General features: G+C 42.7%; 1 protein-coding gene across 1 annotated transcript in view; it reads left to right on the top strand.

Annotated features, from left to right (window-relative positions):
* The window catches only part of LOC137614810 (putative N-acetylated-alpha-linked acidic dipeptidase), a 154,387-nt gene that overhangs the window by 66,778 nt on the left and 69,628 nt on the right, over positions 1-17,981 (top strand). The window contains exons 10-13 of the mRNA XM_068344474.1: positions 379-446; positions 580-771; positions 1,417-1,557; positions 2,808-2,913. Of these exons, the coding sequence (XP_068200575.1) occupies positions 379-446; positions 580-771; positions 1,417-1,557; positions 2,808-2,913 (507 nt within the window). The remainder of the gene's footprint in view (positions 1-378; positions 447-579; positions 772-1,416; positions 1,558-2,807; positions 2,914-17,981) is intronic.

Genomic DNA, 17,981 nt, shown 5'->3' with positions numbered 1-17,981 from the left:
CCTTTTAACAACCTCCCATTTCCATCTTTCACTGTCTCATCAATTCTTGAGCCAGCCTTCCTTACTCTCTTCACTTCTTTCCAAAACTTCTTCTTATTCTCTTCATATGAATGACCCAATCCCTGACCCCACCTCAGGTCAGCTGCCCTCTTTGCCTCACGTACCTTGCTATATATAATTATGAATTATATATAATTCTGCGATGTACTAAGGGAGTGATAGGTGATCTGCGATATGGTGAGAGATTACTGTATTTAAAAGTTATCAGAAGCATGAGGACTCAAAGAAATCTTTCAAGTTTTAAATTTTTAGCCTTTTAACAGATATGAATAAACTCTTATGCATATATTGGTGATCATTATTGACTTTACTTTGCAGGTAACTACACTCTCCGTACCAAGTCTGCACCTTTATTGTATGACCTTGTCTTTGAAGGTACAAAGAAGGTAATTAATTTAAGTGTTCAGTAGACTTGGTTGTATACTTATTGGAGTTTTGCCTCATCATGAAATATATATTTTTTTTACCCACATAGGAATGATAGGTTTTTAATGCTATAGTTTTTTTTTTCTGCTGAAGATCCCCAACCCAAACCCTGAGGAGGTTGCTGAAGGTCGACCAACAGTCTATGATACTTGGGCCCTGAGGAGACCTGATCCAGTTCAGCCTGGGCTTCCCAAGATGCAGTTCATAGGTTCTGGCAGTGATTATAAGGGCTTTCAGCATAATCTTGGCATTCCTTCCATGGACTTTCGATACACACACGATAATGTAAGCCTGTCAATGATGCTGTACTAAATCTCCTCTTTTAATGCTGTTTGCCATGGCATGCATATATTGTGGTACTAAATGGAGTATCAGATAGTTTTCTTATTTGCTGTGGCCATAGTAATACATTTTGACTTTACAGTATAACCTTCCAAATTAGAGAGACTGGTTTCAGTTAACGTTCTCTTGAGATATATATTAATGATGATAATGAATAAGTTATCATATTGGAATGAATTAACAACTCAAAATGTTATCCGTACACATTGGAATTTGAAAGATAAAAATTGTAATGGGAGAAATTAAAGCTAGGTATACCAAATGGACTGTAGATTTCACTGATTTTGTTAACAGGATTTGGCTCTTCAAGTAAGTAATTGTTCAAAGATTGTTAATATGGTTTTACTAAATAAATAAAAAGTTCTGATCCTAAAATGCTGTGAAATTCATTCAACATAATTTGGGCACTGATCAATTCAGTTTGTTCGGTTGGTTTGAGGAGTTTCAATTCAGATTCTCACATTGCTATAGATAGTATTAAGATTTAATTTTTTGTATTTCTTTCTACTAGGATGATGATTTTTAATCTGATAAGAAAAGTTTGATTTAGATCTTAGAGGAAGGTTTTTTTTTTTTTTTTAATTACAGGTCACTATAGGGGAGCCAATGTACCATACATTGTATGAAACTTTTGCGCTTGTAGACGAGATATATGACAGAGGTTTTCTGTACCACAAGGCAGTCACGGCTCTGTGGGGAGATGTCGCCATCGTGCTTTTGGAATCGAAGGTTAGAGCTGTTCTATTATTATATGGTTTTTTCAAGATGCCAATTCATATCCTTTTCCATCCCAGGCCTGACAGAAAACCTGGTGTTTAGTAGGCCTGTCATTTATCTCCCATGGGTGTTCTGTTGGTATTACGTACAGCACTTCACAATGATCAATGCAGCAAGACATAGATGATAGGGGGGGGAACCTGGTTTTAAAAAAATTAACCACAGAGGCCACATCTCTGTAAATCACCAGCTCGCTCTCCAACCCCTTCTTATTTTCTCTTTATCTCTTATCTTTTTACATAAATTGTTGTATTTCCAAATATTTATCTCTATTTGCCTCTTGTTCCAAGAGGTAAGTATCTGTTCACATTGTAGATAACTGCCTTTGCTTGACTAGGAAGGTGGCTATATGGGGAGCTTGAAGCAAGAGAGTGTTGGTGTGTAGCGACAGCATCTGGCATACGAGTGGTCACATTTATAATGGGGGAAACCTTTGTACAGAAAGCATGCCTTGAGTTTTACCTTAATGGTATTGAGAAACAAAGTGGGAAGAATTTTTGGATATAATCTGAGAAATACATCAATTAAGAAAATGAGAAAGAGAAAGAAAGACTAACAGGGTGAGGAGGTGGAGTTGGATTGGAGAAAGAAGGCAAGCTGGTGATCTGTGGAGATGTAGCACCAGTAGGGGAATCTGTTCAAAACAATGCCCTCCCCTATCATTCACATCTCGCTGCATTGAGTATAGAGATTCCTGACAGCATCCCTTGGGTTACTACATCTGCTTATTAGCCTCCTGCTTTACCTCTGTTCCCATTTTCTTCATCTTGCTGTCAGACTTCTTTTACTTCACCTTTTCTCCATCTTGCTGTCAGACCACTTTTACTTCTTGTTGTAACAGAAAGGTTCTCTCCAGTTGCACTTGGGTGCTGGATGACCTGACAGGCCTCTATAGCTCAAATCCACCCTAGTTAAACCAACTTTTTAGCCCATTACTTTACAGTAATTCCAAATCTATCTATCCTATAGCTGTCAACCTCTTAATTTTTACCTTATGGTCTATCGGCAGCATTTTCCCTAGGTATAACCCTTCCTGACCATTGCATTTCGCACTCCAGTGGACCATTTGTCCAAAATCCTAATAAAGCAAATTAATTTCATTAAATGATTGTCATCTCATGAACTGTTATCCACTTGCTTTGACACAACAATTGAAGCTAAGATTGAATTGAGAGGTATGATGATAATTTTCCTTATTCCAGATACTTCCCTTTTCCCTGGAGGCCTATGCTCAGTTCATCTGGAAGGCTTCGGAAGATATCGACAAAACCTATGGACGTTTGATTAGCTCCAGGAACATTACAATGGGTAAATGATAATTTTTTCTCACACAAATAAAAACCATCAATCTTTACAAAAGGGGAAACTGGAATGTGGCAGTTACTTCTTAATGAGGTGTAAACAATGGGTAGGTTGCTCACCTATCAGCAGTGGAAAGGGGAGAGCCGGCCCTCTGCCATCCAACTTTGATTTCAGCCATTGGAATGTGCAAACATACCCTCTCTTTCTGGGACTAGAGATTTTATGGCAAAAATTTTTCTAATTTTTCTTCTCAGTGTGATAGTTTTTCATCATCCCTTTTATGCAGACAAGCACTTTGATACGGTGAAGATGTGCAGTACCTTTGATTGGTTTAGTCTACCCATATTCGGTTTGCTGATCCCTTAGTGGTTATGTATGTTCTGAGGCCTTGCCTTGTGATGAGTGTAGGTAGTGGCCATCCTCCCAGTTGGGAGGTTGCTGTTTTTCCAAGAGAAACGGTGGCTTCTTTTCCTCGGTGTGTTATTTTTCTCAGTGCGTATCATTTTTCTCAGTGCGTGTCATTTTTCTCAGTGCGTGTCATTTTTCTCAGTGCGTGTCATTTTTCTCAGTGCCAGTCATTTTTCTCAGTGCCAGTCATTTTTCTCAGTGCCAGTCATTTTTCTCAGTGCCAGTCATTTTTCTCAGTGCCAGTTATGTTTCTCAGTGCCAGTTATGTTTCTCAGTGTCAGTCATTTTTCTCAGTGCCAGTCATTTTTCTCAGTGCGAGCCATTTTTCTCAGTGCGAGTCATTTTCTTTGCAGAAGGCAGATGCGTTAAGAATACTGTGGCCATATCTCTGCATCCAGGGATCCCCTTTGGAGAACAACCTTCAGTGGTTCCAGGCTTTAGGCGCTCGGTGTAGGATATTGCCCAATGGGTGTCTTCGGGAGCAATTGGTTGTTGTTGAGATGCTACTGCTAGTGTTATTGGGCTCTTTGACTGGCCAGACAGTATTACATTGGATCCTTTTCTCCGGTTACAGTTCTTTCCCTTTGCCTACACATATACCAAATAGTCTGGCCTATTCATTACAGATTCTCCTCTGTCCTCATACATCTGACAACACTGAGATTATCAAACAATTCTTCTTCACCCAAGGGGTTAACTACTGGACTGTAATTGTTCAGTGGCTACTTTCCTCTTGGTAAGGGTAGAAGAGACTCTTTAGCTATGGTAAGCAACTCTTCTAGGAGAAGGACACTCCAAAATCAAACCATTGTTGTCTAGTCTTGGATAGTGCCATAGCCTCTGTACCATGGTCTTCCACTGTCATGGGTTAGAGTTCTCTTGCTTGAGGGTACACTCGGGCACACTATTCTATCTAATTTCTCTTCATCTTGTTTTGTTAAAGTTTTTATAGTTTATATAAGATATTTATTTTAATGTTACTGTTCTTAAAATATCTTATTTTTCTTGTTTCCTTTCCTCAGTGGGCTATTTTCCCTGTTGGGGCCCCTGGGCTTATGGCATCCTGCTTTTCCAACTAGGGTTGTAGATTAGCAATTATTAATGATAATAATAATAATAATAATAATCTGTGAGGTAACGCTGTAGGGGAGGAGCTTCTGCCACCTCAACCTCCTCCTTACCAGAAGGCTTCATAAAAGGCAGCAACATATCACCCTTCTCGTGAACACTTTTACGCCAAATGCACTTGATACTCTTCGAGAAAGTCTTCTGTTTGCATTGCTATTTTTTTGTTGTTGCTCCAAGCACTCCACCTCAGGCTCTAGCCACGCTCCAGCAAGGCTTTGCCTCCTCACTCTAGCAGAGCTTCTCCATCTTTGTACACCAGGGTTCCTCACCCTCACACTTTAGATGGGCCTAGATTGGGTCCAGAAGGAAGGACATCGATATAGAGTTCAACTGCCTCTCTTCAAAGTGTTCCAGGTGCATATCAGTCACCTGCAAGAGGTGATAGCATCAAGAAAGGTAAAACTTCTTCGAATTCTACTTACCTTGATGAGACTGCAAGAATCTTGTCCACCATGAAGTAGCAATTACCTTCAGTAACTGATGTTCTCTCGCGGCTTCCTGATTGTTCTTCGGATTTGTCAACGCAGATGAAACATAATGGCTTCTCCCGAGATGGCTCCCCATCGACAGAAGAAGTGGAATCAAAATCTACATTCTTCAAGGGGCTGAGGAATATTCGCACTGAATGGTTTAGAAGTTGGTTTTTCCTCCCAAGAGCAGGCTGGTCTCTATAGATCTTCGATGCCATGCCCTTTTGAACGCCAGACCTGCACTAGAACTTCTTGGTCTGCCTTGTCCAACGAGGTTCTGAAAAAGGTTGAAGAAAGTTTCCGGGAATAAAGATTTGCAGAGGTCAGGCAAATCTACAAGGTTAGCATCTGTTCCTCTTCCAAAGAGTAGTACTACGTTGTACTGTATTTTTGGAGAGCTTTATTCTCCTCGCCCCCTCGATTTGGAAGTTTCCGTCATTACACCATGCTGTTCCTCAGAGCTATCATCAGTCCTAGCCTTTTTATCTCAATTGGAAGAGAAGTCCATGGAGGCCACAGCAATGAACACCCAATAGGCTATTTCCTGGCTAGACCACTGGATGGGCACAGTTGGGTACCTAGCAGACTCTGAAGACTTGACCTCAAGAAAAAGTAGGTGTTGAAGGATATAGTGCCTACTGGTGCAAGCCCACTTGAGTACCTTGTGCTTATGAGGCTAAGGTGCTTGAGTACCTTATGTTCCAGGCCAACAACCAGTGGACAAACTCGGTTCTGAAGCGCCGGGAAAGTGTGACCTCCAGGATTTACATGCCTAAATTGCCAAGAGACTAGACCTCCGTAACTCCTAGCTTAAAACTCCCTTTGTTTCCACTGGTAGAGGTAGCGTCAACTACAGAGAACTGGAAGGAGATGACTCGTGACTCCTTAATGTAGAGAGCTGTGTCCTTTTGAGCACCGCAACCTTCCAATTTGGGACACCCCAAGTCATCGGGACAACTTGTTCAATTCAAGTTAGTACTGTACAGAGATGAGGACTGTAACCTCAGCAGCTAGGCAGTCTATCCTCGAAATCAGCACAGTTTTCCTCTCTTGTCAATCAAGGTCACAGTCAAGGAAGGGGAAAGGTAGAGGTAGATGCCTGCGTTATAATAGGTAGTCCTCCCCACCTTACCACCAGTGGGGAAATGCTTACAAGGGAATTGGAGGGGATGGTGATTTCATGAGGCAGAGGACTGGACAGTTCAGTTCCTATGCTCGGGATACTTACTTTCTTTCATTAGCTCTTCCCCTCCTGATTCCTCCTCCGCCAACATCATCATATTGCTGGAGGTTGGAAAAAAACTCTCTCCAACTAGAGATTACAAAGATGCTGGAGGACGCACTGCAGGAGGTCGATGACGGGTCTCAGCTTCTACAGTCTACTCTTTCCTTGTGACAAAGGCATCTAGAGGCTGGAGGCTGGAGACCAGTCATCGATCTCTCGGCCTGAATGTAGTTTTCCTTTGGCAGACCACGTTCAGAATTGGAAAGCCAGCCACAGTCATCCAGGCGATGAGATCAGGGGACTTCCTGATAATGTTGGACCTCAAGGATGCCTTTTTTCAGATAGCAGTTCATCCTTTTTCCAGGAAATACATTTGAGTAGTGGTCAACGAGTAAGTATTCCAATATGAGGTCCTCTGTTTTGGTTTGGCCACAGTTCCACAGGTGTTTATAAGTTTTCAAACTGGCATCGACGTGGGTTCATGCCAACGGGATCAGGTTGTCGTTATCTGGATGACTGATTGATTCTAGCAGAATCAAAGGAAGGCTTTCTAGTCCTTCGAGAACGGGTTCTCGACTTTAGTCATTAGCCCCTATCCCCACTTAGAGGCTGTTATCTGGGAAAGAATTTACTGTTCAGGGGAAGGTCTTCCCCTCTCAGAACGGAATCTCATGCCTGCATGAGTGAGCCCTCCCCTTCCTGCATCATTCCTGTCTGCCGACTTTTTGGTGGCAGATACTCCTCGACCACCTGACACTTGACCTCTCTGGAACATTTGGTTTCTAGAGACTGATTTATCTAACAATCTCTGCAATGACAGCTGAAGTTATTGTGGTCTCAACATCACAATGATCTAACCTTAGTTCACATTGAAGAATGTTCAAAGGAAGATCTTAGGAAGAGAATATTTGAAAGAGATGTCAACTCTCTCTCTCTCTCTCTCTCTCTCTCTCTCTCTCTCTCTCTCTCTCTCTCTCTCTCTCTCTCTCTCTCTCTCTCTCTCTCTCTCTCTCTCTCTCTCTCTCTCTCTCTCTCTCTCTTTTTTTTTATCAAGAGCCTGGTTGGATCAAGAAAGCCAAGCATATATCAACATGTTGGAAATTAGGGCAGCTTAGATGATCCTTGAGGAATTTTGTCCACTTCTAAAAGGACTCTTGGTGTTGATGAATGACGATGACTTGGTGGCGTCCTACATTCGTTAGCAAGTAAGAACAATCTCTCTCCAACTGTCAACTACTGTAACAGTAAGGACTCTAAGTGGGCAGAAGCCAACTCGATAGCTTTCTCAGTCAGTTTCATTATGGGGAAGACTCAGATCATTGGGGCAGAATTGACTTTGTCAGATAGCAACAGATCCTGATGGGGTTCCCTGTCGATACCTGTTTGAAAAGGCCCTGAATAACAGGTTACTTATCTACTGCTCCCCAGTGCCAGATCCAGCTGCGGTGTTTAAGGACACTTTCCAGCACCCGTGGAACAGCCTCAATGTCTATGCGTTTTTGGCCTTTTACCTCCCTGAAAAGGTCCTGAACAGAGTACGATAGACTCCAAACATGTCCATGACACCCAAAGCGCCAAAGTGGCTACATGAGTGATACACAGATCTACTGCTGCTTCTAACATACTCTCCGAGAGAACTTTGCCATATCCTAGACCTGTGTCAATCACATATCTAAGATTTTCCACAGGGCAGTTAAGTCTCTACAGCTTCACACGTGGTGTTTATCCAGCATCTCTCGGTGATAGGCTTTTCTAGAGACAATGCATCCTCTCCAAGCCTCTGTTCAGTTGACTGCGTACTTCTTGATTTACCTCCACAAAGAGAAACTCGACTCCATTTCAGGGGTGAAAGGCCATCGCTCAGCTTTGAGCCAGGTCTTTAGGCTACAGGAAGTACAGTAGATGTTTCTTCTTAGGAGAGAGAGACTATACTCGTACAAAGTTTTGATTAGTTCTGCCTTTTAGTTGAGGCAAATCTGCCATCATGGAACATCGTTAAGGTCTTACCCCACCTTATGAAGCGTTGAGGTGAGCTTGGACAAGGACCTTACGCTGAAAACGGTGTTCCTGCTCTCGTTAGCCTCGATTAATCAAGTTGGTGAACTTCAGACTCTTTCAATATTACATATTCAAGGGGGGTGGAGGGAAGTCTCTCTCTCTATCTCCTTTGTCCTCGAGTTTGTAGCCAAGACCCAGAACCTATTGTCACACGACCCAAAATTTTTTTCTTTCAGGTTTTAATTCTTCAAGAGGTAACTTAGGATCCTGATAAGCTGTTACTATATCCTATAAGGACATTGAGCTACCTCAAACATACCAGGTCAGCCAGACCTCACTTGCAACATCTCTTCATTAGCATGGACAAGTCATTTCCATCTAAGTCAGGGCTACTGGTTAAAGCTCATGACATTAGGGGCATCAGTATCTCCTTCAAGTTTAATCACAATTTGTCACAGGTTCTTCAGGTAGGTGTGTGGAGACAAACCACCTTCACAGCTCATTACTTGCAGGATGTGACTTGCAAGTCATGAACACATTCACCTTAGGACCTGCGATAGCTGCTCAGCAGGTGGTTTAGGTACCTCAGCTCCTCTAACTGCTAGTAACTTCATTTTAAAGGCTAATGTTATGAGCAAGTCTGGAATGAAAGTTAAGTACGACCACCCTTTTCATCTTTCTTTCTCTTGAGGTACAGCCCCGGAAGCCTCACCAGCTGGACTTTCTGTAGTAGGTAAGATTATTGTGGTTTCAGTTAACCAATATGTAAATGCTGGGTAATTTTATCCTTAATCTCCTTGTGAGGAAAGGGTGGTAGTATCCAAGCAAAACCTCTAGTCCATAAAATGGCTTTCTTCAATAGCTTTGGCAAGCAAATCACTTGACCCGTCTATAAAGAAACGACCATGCTTCCATGACACTTCTCTTCCTAAGAAACCACCATGCCTCTGTGACCCTTCTATTAAGAAACCACCAGGCATCCACAACCCTTCTATTAAGAAACTACCAGGCATCCACAACCTTATCTATTAGGAAACCACCAGGTATCCACAACACTTCAATTAAGAAACCACAAGGCATCCACGACCCTTCTATTAAGAAACCACGAGGCATCCACGACCATTTGATAAAGAAATAACCAGGCATCCACAACCCTTTTATTAAAAAACCACCAGGAGTCCACAACCCTTCCACTATGAAACCAACAGACATCTACAACCCTTCTATCAAGAAACCACCAGATATTCGTGACCCTTCTATTAACCCTTTTACCCCCAGGCTCTTTGGAAATTTCCAACCCTTAACCCCCCGGGGGTTATTTTTTCCCCAGCACATTTTGCAGTATATATTTTTTTTAAATTGCTCTAACAGCCTTAATTTTTGTCATAGAGAGGTCAGGTTGGTCTCATTCTCTTGGAAAATGCCTGAATTTTTTTAAAAAATTATCAAAAATATGAAAAAAAAAATTTTTATAGCATTTTTTTGCAAGGACGTACCGGTACGTCCATGGGGGTAAAGGGATGGGTTTTGTGAAACGTACCAGTACGTCCTTTGGGGGTAAAAGGGTTAAGAAACCTCAAGGCATCCACGACCCTTCAATTATGAAACCACAAGGCATCCACGACCCTTCAATTGAGAAACCACAAGGCAACCACAACCATTCAATTAAAAACCACAAGGCATCCATGACCTTTCTATTAAGAAACACACGGCATCCACTACCTTTTTATTAAGAAACAACCAGGCATTCTTGATGCTTCTATTAAGAAACAACCAGGCATTCTTGACCCTTCTATTAAGAAACTACCAGGCATTCTTGACCTTTCTACTAAGAAACAACCAGGCATTCTTGACCTTTCTACTAAGAAACAACCAGGCATTCTTGACCTTTCTACTAAGAAACAACCAGGCATTCTTGACCCTTCTATTAAGAAACCGCCAGGCATTCATGACTCTCCTATTAAGAAACCACCAGGCATTCATTACCTTTCTATTAAGAAACCACCAGGCATTTATGACCATTCTGTTAAGAAACCACCAGGCATTCACGATTCTTCTATTAAAAACCACCAGGCAACCACGACCATTCTATTAGGAAACTACCAGGCATCCACGACACTTCAGTTAAGGAAAAACCAGGCATCCACAACACTTCTATCACCAGGCATCCACAGCCGTTCTATTAAGAAACGACCAGGCATCCACGACCCTTCTATAAAGAAACCACCAGGCATCCACGACCGTTCTATTAAGAAACCACCAGGCATCCACGACTCTTCTATAAAGTAACCACCAGGCATCCGCGACCCTTCTATAAAGAAACCACCAGGCAATCACTACCCTTCTATTAAGAAAACACCAGGCATCCAATACCCTTCTAGTAAGAAACCACCAGGCATTCACGACCGTTCTATTAAGAAACCACGCGGTATCCACGACCGTTCTATTAAGTAATCACCGGGCATCCATGACCCCCCCTATTAAGAAACCACACGGCATCCACTACCCTTTTATAAAGAAACTACTAGGCATCCACTACCCCTCTATTGAGAAATCACTAGGCATCCATTACCCTTCTATTAAGAAACTACCAGGCATCCACTACCTTTCTATTAAGAAACCACCAAGCATCCAGTGCCCTTCTATTAAGAAACCACCAGGCATCCACTACCCTTCTGTTAAGAAACCACCAAGCATCCACTACCATTCTATTAAGAAACCATCAGGCATCCACTACCCTTCTATTGAGAAACTATCAGGCATCCACTACCCTTCTATTAAGAAACCACCAGGTGCATCCACTACCATTCTATTAAGAAACCACAAGGCATCCACTACACTTCTATTAAGAAAGCACCAGGCATCCACTACCATTTTATTAAAAACCACCAGGCATCCAGTACCTTTCTATTAAGAAACCATCAGGCATTCACTACCATTCTATTAGAAACCACCAGGCACCCACACCATTCTATTAAGAAACCACCAGACATTCACTACCCTTCTATTATGAAACCACCAGGCATCCACGACCCTTCTATTAAGAAACCACCAGGCATCCACAATCCTTCTATTAAGAAACCACCAGGCCTCCTCGACCCTTCTATTAAGAAACCACAAACCATCCATTACACTTCTATTAAGAAACCACCAGGCAGCCACTACCATTCTATAAAGAAACCACCAGGTATCCACTACATTCTAGTAAGAAACCACCAGGTATCCACTACATTCTAGTAAGAAACCACCTGGCATCCACTACCATTCTATTAAGAAACCACCAGGTATCCACTACCATTCTATTAAGAAACCACCAGGTATCCACTACCATTCTATTAAGAAACCACCAGGCATCCACTACCATTCTATTAAGAAACCACCAGGCAACCACACCCTTCTGTTAAGAAACCACCAGGCATCCACGACCCTTCTATTAAGAAACTACCAGGCATCCACACCCTTCTATTAAGAAACCACCAGGCATCCACAACCCTTCTATTAAGAAACCACCATGCATCCACGACCCTTCTATTAAGAAACCACCAGACATCCACGACCTTACTATTAAGAAACCACCAGGTGTCCACAACCCCTCTTAAGAAACCACAAGGCATCCATTCCCTTCTATTAAGAAACAACCAGGCATCCATTTCCCTCTATTAAGAAACCACAAGGCATCCACTACCGTCTATTAACCCTTTTACCCCCAAAAGACGTACTGGTACGTTTCACAAAACTCATCCCTTTACCCCCATGGACGTACCGGTACGTCCTTGCAAAAAAATGCTATAAAAGTTTTTTTTTTTCATATTTTTTTTAATTTTTTGAGAAAATTCAGGCTTTTTCCAAGAGAATATGACCAACTTGACCTCTCTATGACAAAAATTAAGGCTGTTAGAGCAATTTAAAAAAAATATACTGCAAAATGTGCTGGGGAAAAAATAACCCCTTGGGGGTTAAGGGTTGGAAATTTCCAAAGAGCCTGGGGGGTAAAAGGGTTAAGAAACCACCAGGCATCCACTACCGTCTATTAAGAAACCACTAGGCATCCACTACCCCTCTATTAAGAAACCAGCAGGCATCCACTACCCCCCTCTTAAGAAGCCACCAGGCATCCACTACCCTTCTATTAAGATACCACCAGGCATCCGCTAGCCTTCTATTAAGATACCACCAGGCATCCAATACCCCTCTATTAAGATACCACCAGGCATCCAATACCCCTCTATTAAGATACCACCAGGCATCCAATACCCCTCTATTAAGATACCACCAGGCATCCAATACCCCTCTATTAAGAAACCACCAGGCATCCACTACCCTTCTATTAAGATACCCCCAGGCATCCACTACTCTTCTATTAAGTAACCACCAGGCATCCACTACCCTTCCATTAAGAAACTACCATTCATCCACAACCCTTCTATTAAGAAACCACCATTTATCCACTACCCTTCTATTAGAAAACCACCAGACATCCACTACCCTTCTATTAAGAAACCATCAGGCATCCACTACCCTTCTATTAGGAAAACCACCAGGCATCCATTACCCTTCTTTTAAGAAACCACCAGACCCCTCCCTTAAGAAATCACCAGACCCCTCTCTTAAGAAACTACCAGACCCTTCTCTTGAGAAACCACCAGACCTTTTTCTTAAGAAACCACCAGGCCTCCATGACACTTCTCTTCATAGGAAACACTCAGGCCTCCATAACCCTTCTCCTCTTACGAAACCACCAGGCATCCATGACCCTTTTAATAAGAAACCACCCGACATCCACGACCCTTCTAATAAGAAACCACCAGGCATCCACGACCCTTCTAATAAGAAACCACCAGGCATCCACGACCCTTTTTTTAAGAAACCTCCAGGCACCCACGACCCTTTTAATAAACCATGCATCCATGACCTTTCTATTTAGAAAGCACTAGGCATCCACGACCCTTCTATTGAAAAAAAACTACCAGTTATTCACGACCATTCTATTCAGGAACCACCAGGCATCCAAGACCCTTGTATTGAGAAACCACCAGGCATCCATGACCTTTCTATTAAGAAACCACCAGGCATCCATGACCCTTCTATTAAGAAATCTCAGGCATCCACGACCCTTATATTAAGAAACCACCAGGCATCAACAACCCTTCTATTAGGAAACCACCATGCATTTAAGACTTCTATTAAGAAACCACCAGGCATTCACGACCCTTCTGTTAAGAAACCACCAGGCATTCATGACCGTTTTATTAAGAAACCACCAGGCATCCACTACCCTTCTATTAAAAAACCACCCAGCATCCACTACCATTTCATTAATAAATCACCAGCCGTTCAATACCCTTCCTATTGAGAAACCACCAGGCATCCTTGACCCTTCTTTTAGGAAACCACCAGATTCTTCTCTTAAGAAAACATCAGGTCCTCATGACCCTTTTCTTCATAAGAAACCATCAGTTCTCCATGACTCATTTCCTCTTAGGAAACCACCAGGCCCTTCTCTTCATAGGAAGCCACCAGGCATTCACGACCCTTCTAATAAGAAACTATTTTTTTAAGAAACCATCAGGCATCCACGACCCTTCAATTAAGAAACCACTAGGCATCCATGACCCTTCAATTAAGAAACCACTAGGCATCCATGACCATTCAATTAAGAAACCACCAGGCAGCCACTTCCCTTCAATTAAGAAACCACCAGGCATCCACGACCCTTCAATTAAGAAACCACAATGCATCCACGACCCTTCTCTTAAGAAATCACCTGGCACTCATGACCCTTCTATCAAGAAACCACCATGCAAATATGACCCTTCAATTAAGAAACCAGTAGGCATCCATGACCCTTTTATTAAGAAACCACCTGGTATCCATGAACCTTCTATTCAGAAACTACCCGGCATCCATGAACCTTCTATTAAGAAACCATCAGGCAGCGACCACTCTCCATTTAAGAAACCACCAGGCATCCACTACATTCATTCAAGAAACCCCTAGGCATCTATGACCATTCATTTAAGAAACCACCAGGTATCCACGACCCTTCATTTAAGAAGCCACCTGGCATCCACGACCCTTCTATTAAGAAACCACCAGACATCCCCGACACTTTTATTAAGGAACCATCAGGAATCCATGACTATTTTATTATGAAACTACCAGGCATCCATGACCCTTCTACAAAGAAACCACCAGGTATTGAGGATCTTTCTATTAAGAAACCAACTGGCATTCCTGACTATTATATTGAGAAACCACCAGGCGTGCAAGACCCTTCTATTAAGAAACCACTAGGTATCCATGACCCTTATATCAAGAAACAACCAGGCATTAAGAGCACTTCTATTGAGAAACCAACTGGCAATCACGACCCTTCTATTAAGAAACCACCAGTCTTCCAAGACCCTTCAGTTAAGAAACCACCACGCATCCAAAACCCTTTTATTGAGAAACCACAAGGTATCCACGACCCTTCTATTAAAAAAACCACCATGGATTGCCGACCCTTCCATTAACAAACCACAAGGCAACCACAACCCTTCTATTAAGAAACCGATTGGCATCCACAACCATTTTATTAAGAAACCACCAGGCATCCGAGACCCTTCTATTAAGAAACCACCAGGCATCCACGACCCTTCTATTAAGAAACCACCCAGCATCCACAACCATTTCATTAATAAATCACCAGCCGTTCAATACCCTTCCTATTGAGAAACCACCAGGCATCCTCGACCCTTCTTTTAGGAAACCACCAGATTCTTCTCTTAAGAAACCATCAGGTCCTCCTGACCCTTTTCTTCATAAGAAACCATCAGTTCTCCATGACTCATTTCCTCTTAGGAAACCACCAGGCCCTTCTCTTTATAGGAAGCCACCAGGCATTCATGACCCTTCTAATAAGAAACTATTAGGTATCCACAGCCTTTCTATTAAGAAACCACTAGACATTCACAGCCTTTTTTTTAAGAAACCATCAGGCATCCACGACCCTTCAATTAAGAAACCACTAGGCATCCATGACCATTCAATTAAGAAACCACCAGGCAGCCACTTCCCTTCAATTAAGAAACCACCAGGCAGCCACTTCCCTTCAATTAAGAAACCACCAGGCATCCACGACCCTTCAATTAAGAAACCACAATGCATCCACGACCCTTCTCTTAAGAAATCACCTGGCACTCATGACCCTTCTATCAAGAAACCACCATGCAAATATGACCCTTCAATTAAGAAACCAGTAGGCATTCATGACCTTTTTATTAAGAAACCACCTGGTATCCATGAACCTTCTATTCAGAAACTACCCAGCATCCATGAACCTTCTATTAAGAAACCATCAGGCAGCGACCACTCTCCATTTAAGAAACCACCAGGCATCCACTACATTCATTCAAGAAACCCCTAGGCATCTATGACCGTTCATTTAAGAAACCACCAGGTATCCACGACCCTTCATTTAAGAAGCCGCCTGGCATCCACGACCCTTCTATTAAGAAACCACCAGACATCCCCGACACTTTTATTAAGGAACCATCAGGCATCCATGACTATTTTATTATGAAACTACCAGGCATCCATGACCCTTCTACAAAGAAACCACCAGGTATTGAGGATCTTTCTATTAAGAAACCAACTGGCATTCCTGACTATTATATTGAGAAACCACCAGGCGTGCAAGACCCTTCTATTAAGAAACCACTAGGTATCCACGACCCTCATATCAAGAAACAACCAGGCATTAAGAGCACTTCTATTAAGAAACCAACTGGCATTCACGACCCTTCTATTAAGAAACCACCAGTCTTCCAAGACCCTTCAGTTAAGAAACCACCACGCATCCACAACCCTTTTATTGAGAAACCACAAGGTATCCACGACCCTTCTATTAAAAAAACCACCATGGATTGCCGACCCTTCTATTAACAAACCACAAGGCAACCACAACCCTTCTATTAAGAAACCGATTGGCATCCACGACCATTTTATTAAGAAACCACCAGGCATCCGAGACCCTTCTATTAAGAAACCACCAGGCATCCACAACCCTTCTATTAAGAAACCAGCAGGCATCCACTACTCTTTTATTAAGAAACTACCAGTCAACCATGACCCTTCTATTAAGAAACCACCAGGCATCCACGACCCTTTTATTAAAAAACCACCAGGCATCCACGACCCTTCTATTACGAAACCACCTGGCATTCAGGACCCTTCTATTAAAAAACCAACTGGCATTCCCGACCCTTGTATTAAGAAACCACCAGGCATCCACGACCCTTCTATTAAGAAACCACCAGGCATTCAGGACCCCTCTATGAAGAAACCACCAGGCATTCACGACCCTTTTATTAAGAAACTATCAGGCTTCCAAGACCTTTCAATTAAGAAACCACCAGGCATCCACGACCCTTCTAATGAAAAACCACCATGCATCCTCGACCCTTCCATTAACAAACCACAAGGGAACACGATCCATCTATTGAAAAACCACAAGGCATCCAGGACCCTTTTGTTAAGAAACCACTATGCAACCACGACCCTTTTATTAAGAAACCACCATGCATCCACGACCCTTCTATTAAGAATCCACCACGTATATACGACTTCTATTAAGAAACCACCCGCATCCACGGCCCTTCTCCTAACAAATCACCAGACTTCCATGACCCTTCTATTCTTAAGAAACCACTAGTCCTCCAGGACGTTTTTCTTCTTAGGAAACCACGAGGCATCCATTATCCTTCTCTTCTTACGAAACTACCATGCCTCCATGACCCTTCTTTTCATTAGGGACCCACCAGGACTCCATGACTAATCTCTTCTCAAGAAACTATCATTCTTCCTTGACCTTTTTCTTCATAGGAAACCAATAAGCATCCATGATCCTTTTCTTCTTAGGAAACCACCATGACTCCATGACCCTTCATCTTATAGGGAGCCACCAGGACTTCATAACCAATCACTTCTCAGGAAACCACTAGTCTCCCATGACCTTTTTCTTCTTAGGAAACCACTAGGCGTCCATGATCCTTCTCTTTTTAGGACACCACTTTCCCTTCATGACCCTTCTTTTCTTAGGGAGCCACCAGGACTCCATGACCAAAATCTTCTCAGGAAACCACTTGTCCTCCATGACTATTCTCTTCGCAGGAAACCACCAGTCCTCCATGACCCTTCTCTTCTTAGGAAACCACTAGGCCTCCATGACCCTTCTCTTCTTAGGAAACCACCAGGCATCCATGACCCTTCTTGTTTTAGGAAACCATCAGTCGTCCATGACCCTTCTCTTCTTAGGAAACCACTAGTCCTTTCATGACCCTTTTCTTCTTAGGAAACCACTAGGCCTCCAAGACCCTTTTGTTCTTAGGAAACCACCAGGCTTCCATGACCTTTCTCTTCTTAGGAAACACTAGGCCTCCATGACCTTCCTCTTCTTAGGAAACAACCATGACTATGATCCTTTTCTTCTTAGGACACCACCAGGACTCCATGAACCTTCTCTACTTAGGAAACCACCTGGACTCCATGATTCTTTTCTTAGGAAACCACCAGGCATCCAGGACCCTTCTCTTTTTGGGAAACCACCAGGCCTCCATGACCCTTCTCTTCTTGGGAAACCACCAGGCCTCTATGATCCTTCTCTTCTTTGGAAACCACCTGACCTCCATAACCCTTCATCTCCGTAGAGAACCACCAGTCCTCCATGACCCTTTTTTTCTTGGGAATCTACCAGACCTCCATGATTGACCCTTCTCTTCTTGGGAAACCACCAGGCCTCCATAACCCTTCTCTTTTTTGGAAACCACCAGGCCTCTATGATCCTTCTCTTCCTGGGAAACCAC

This window comes from Palaemon carinicauda, chromosome 21 (assembly GCF_036898095.1).
Source record: "Palaemon carinicauda isolate YSFRI2023 chromosome 21, ASM3689809v2, whole genome shotgun sequence".
NCBI classification, from domain to species: Eukaryota; Metazoa; Arthropoda; class Malacostraca; order Decapoda; family Palaemonidae; genus Palaemon; species Palaemon carinicauda.
The sequence above is the reverse complement of the archived record's forward strand: the minus strand, read 5'-3'. Positions and strand labels throughout refer to the sequence as shown.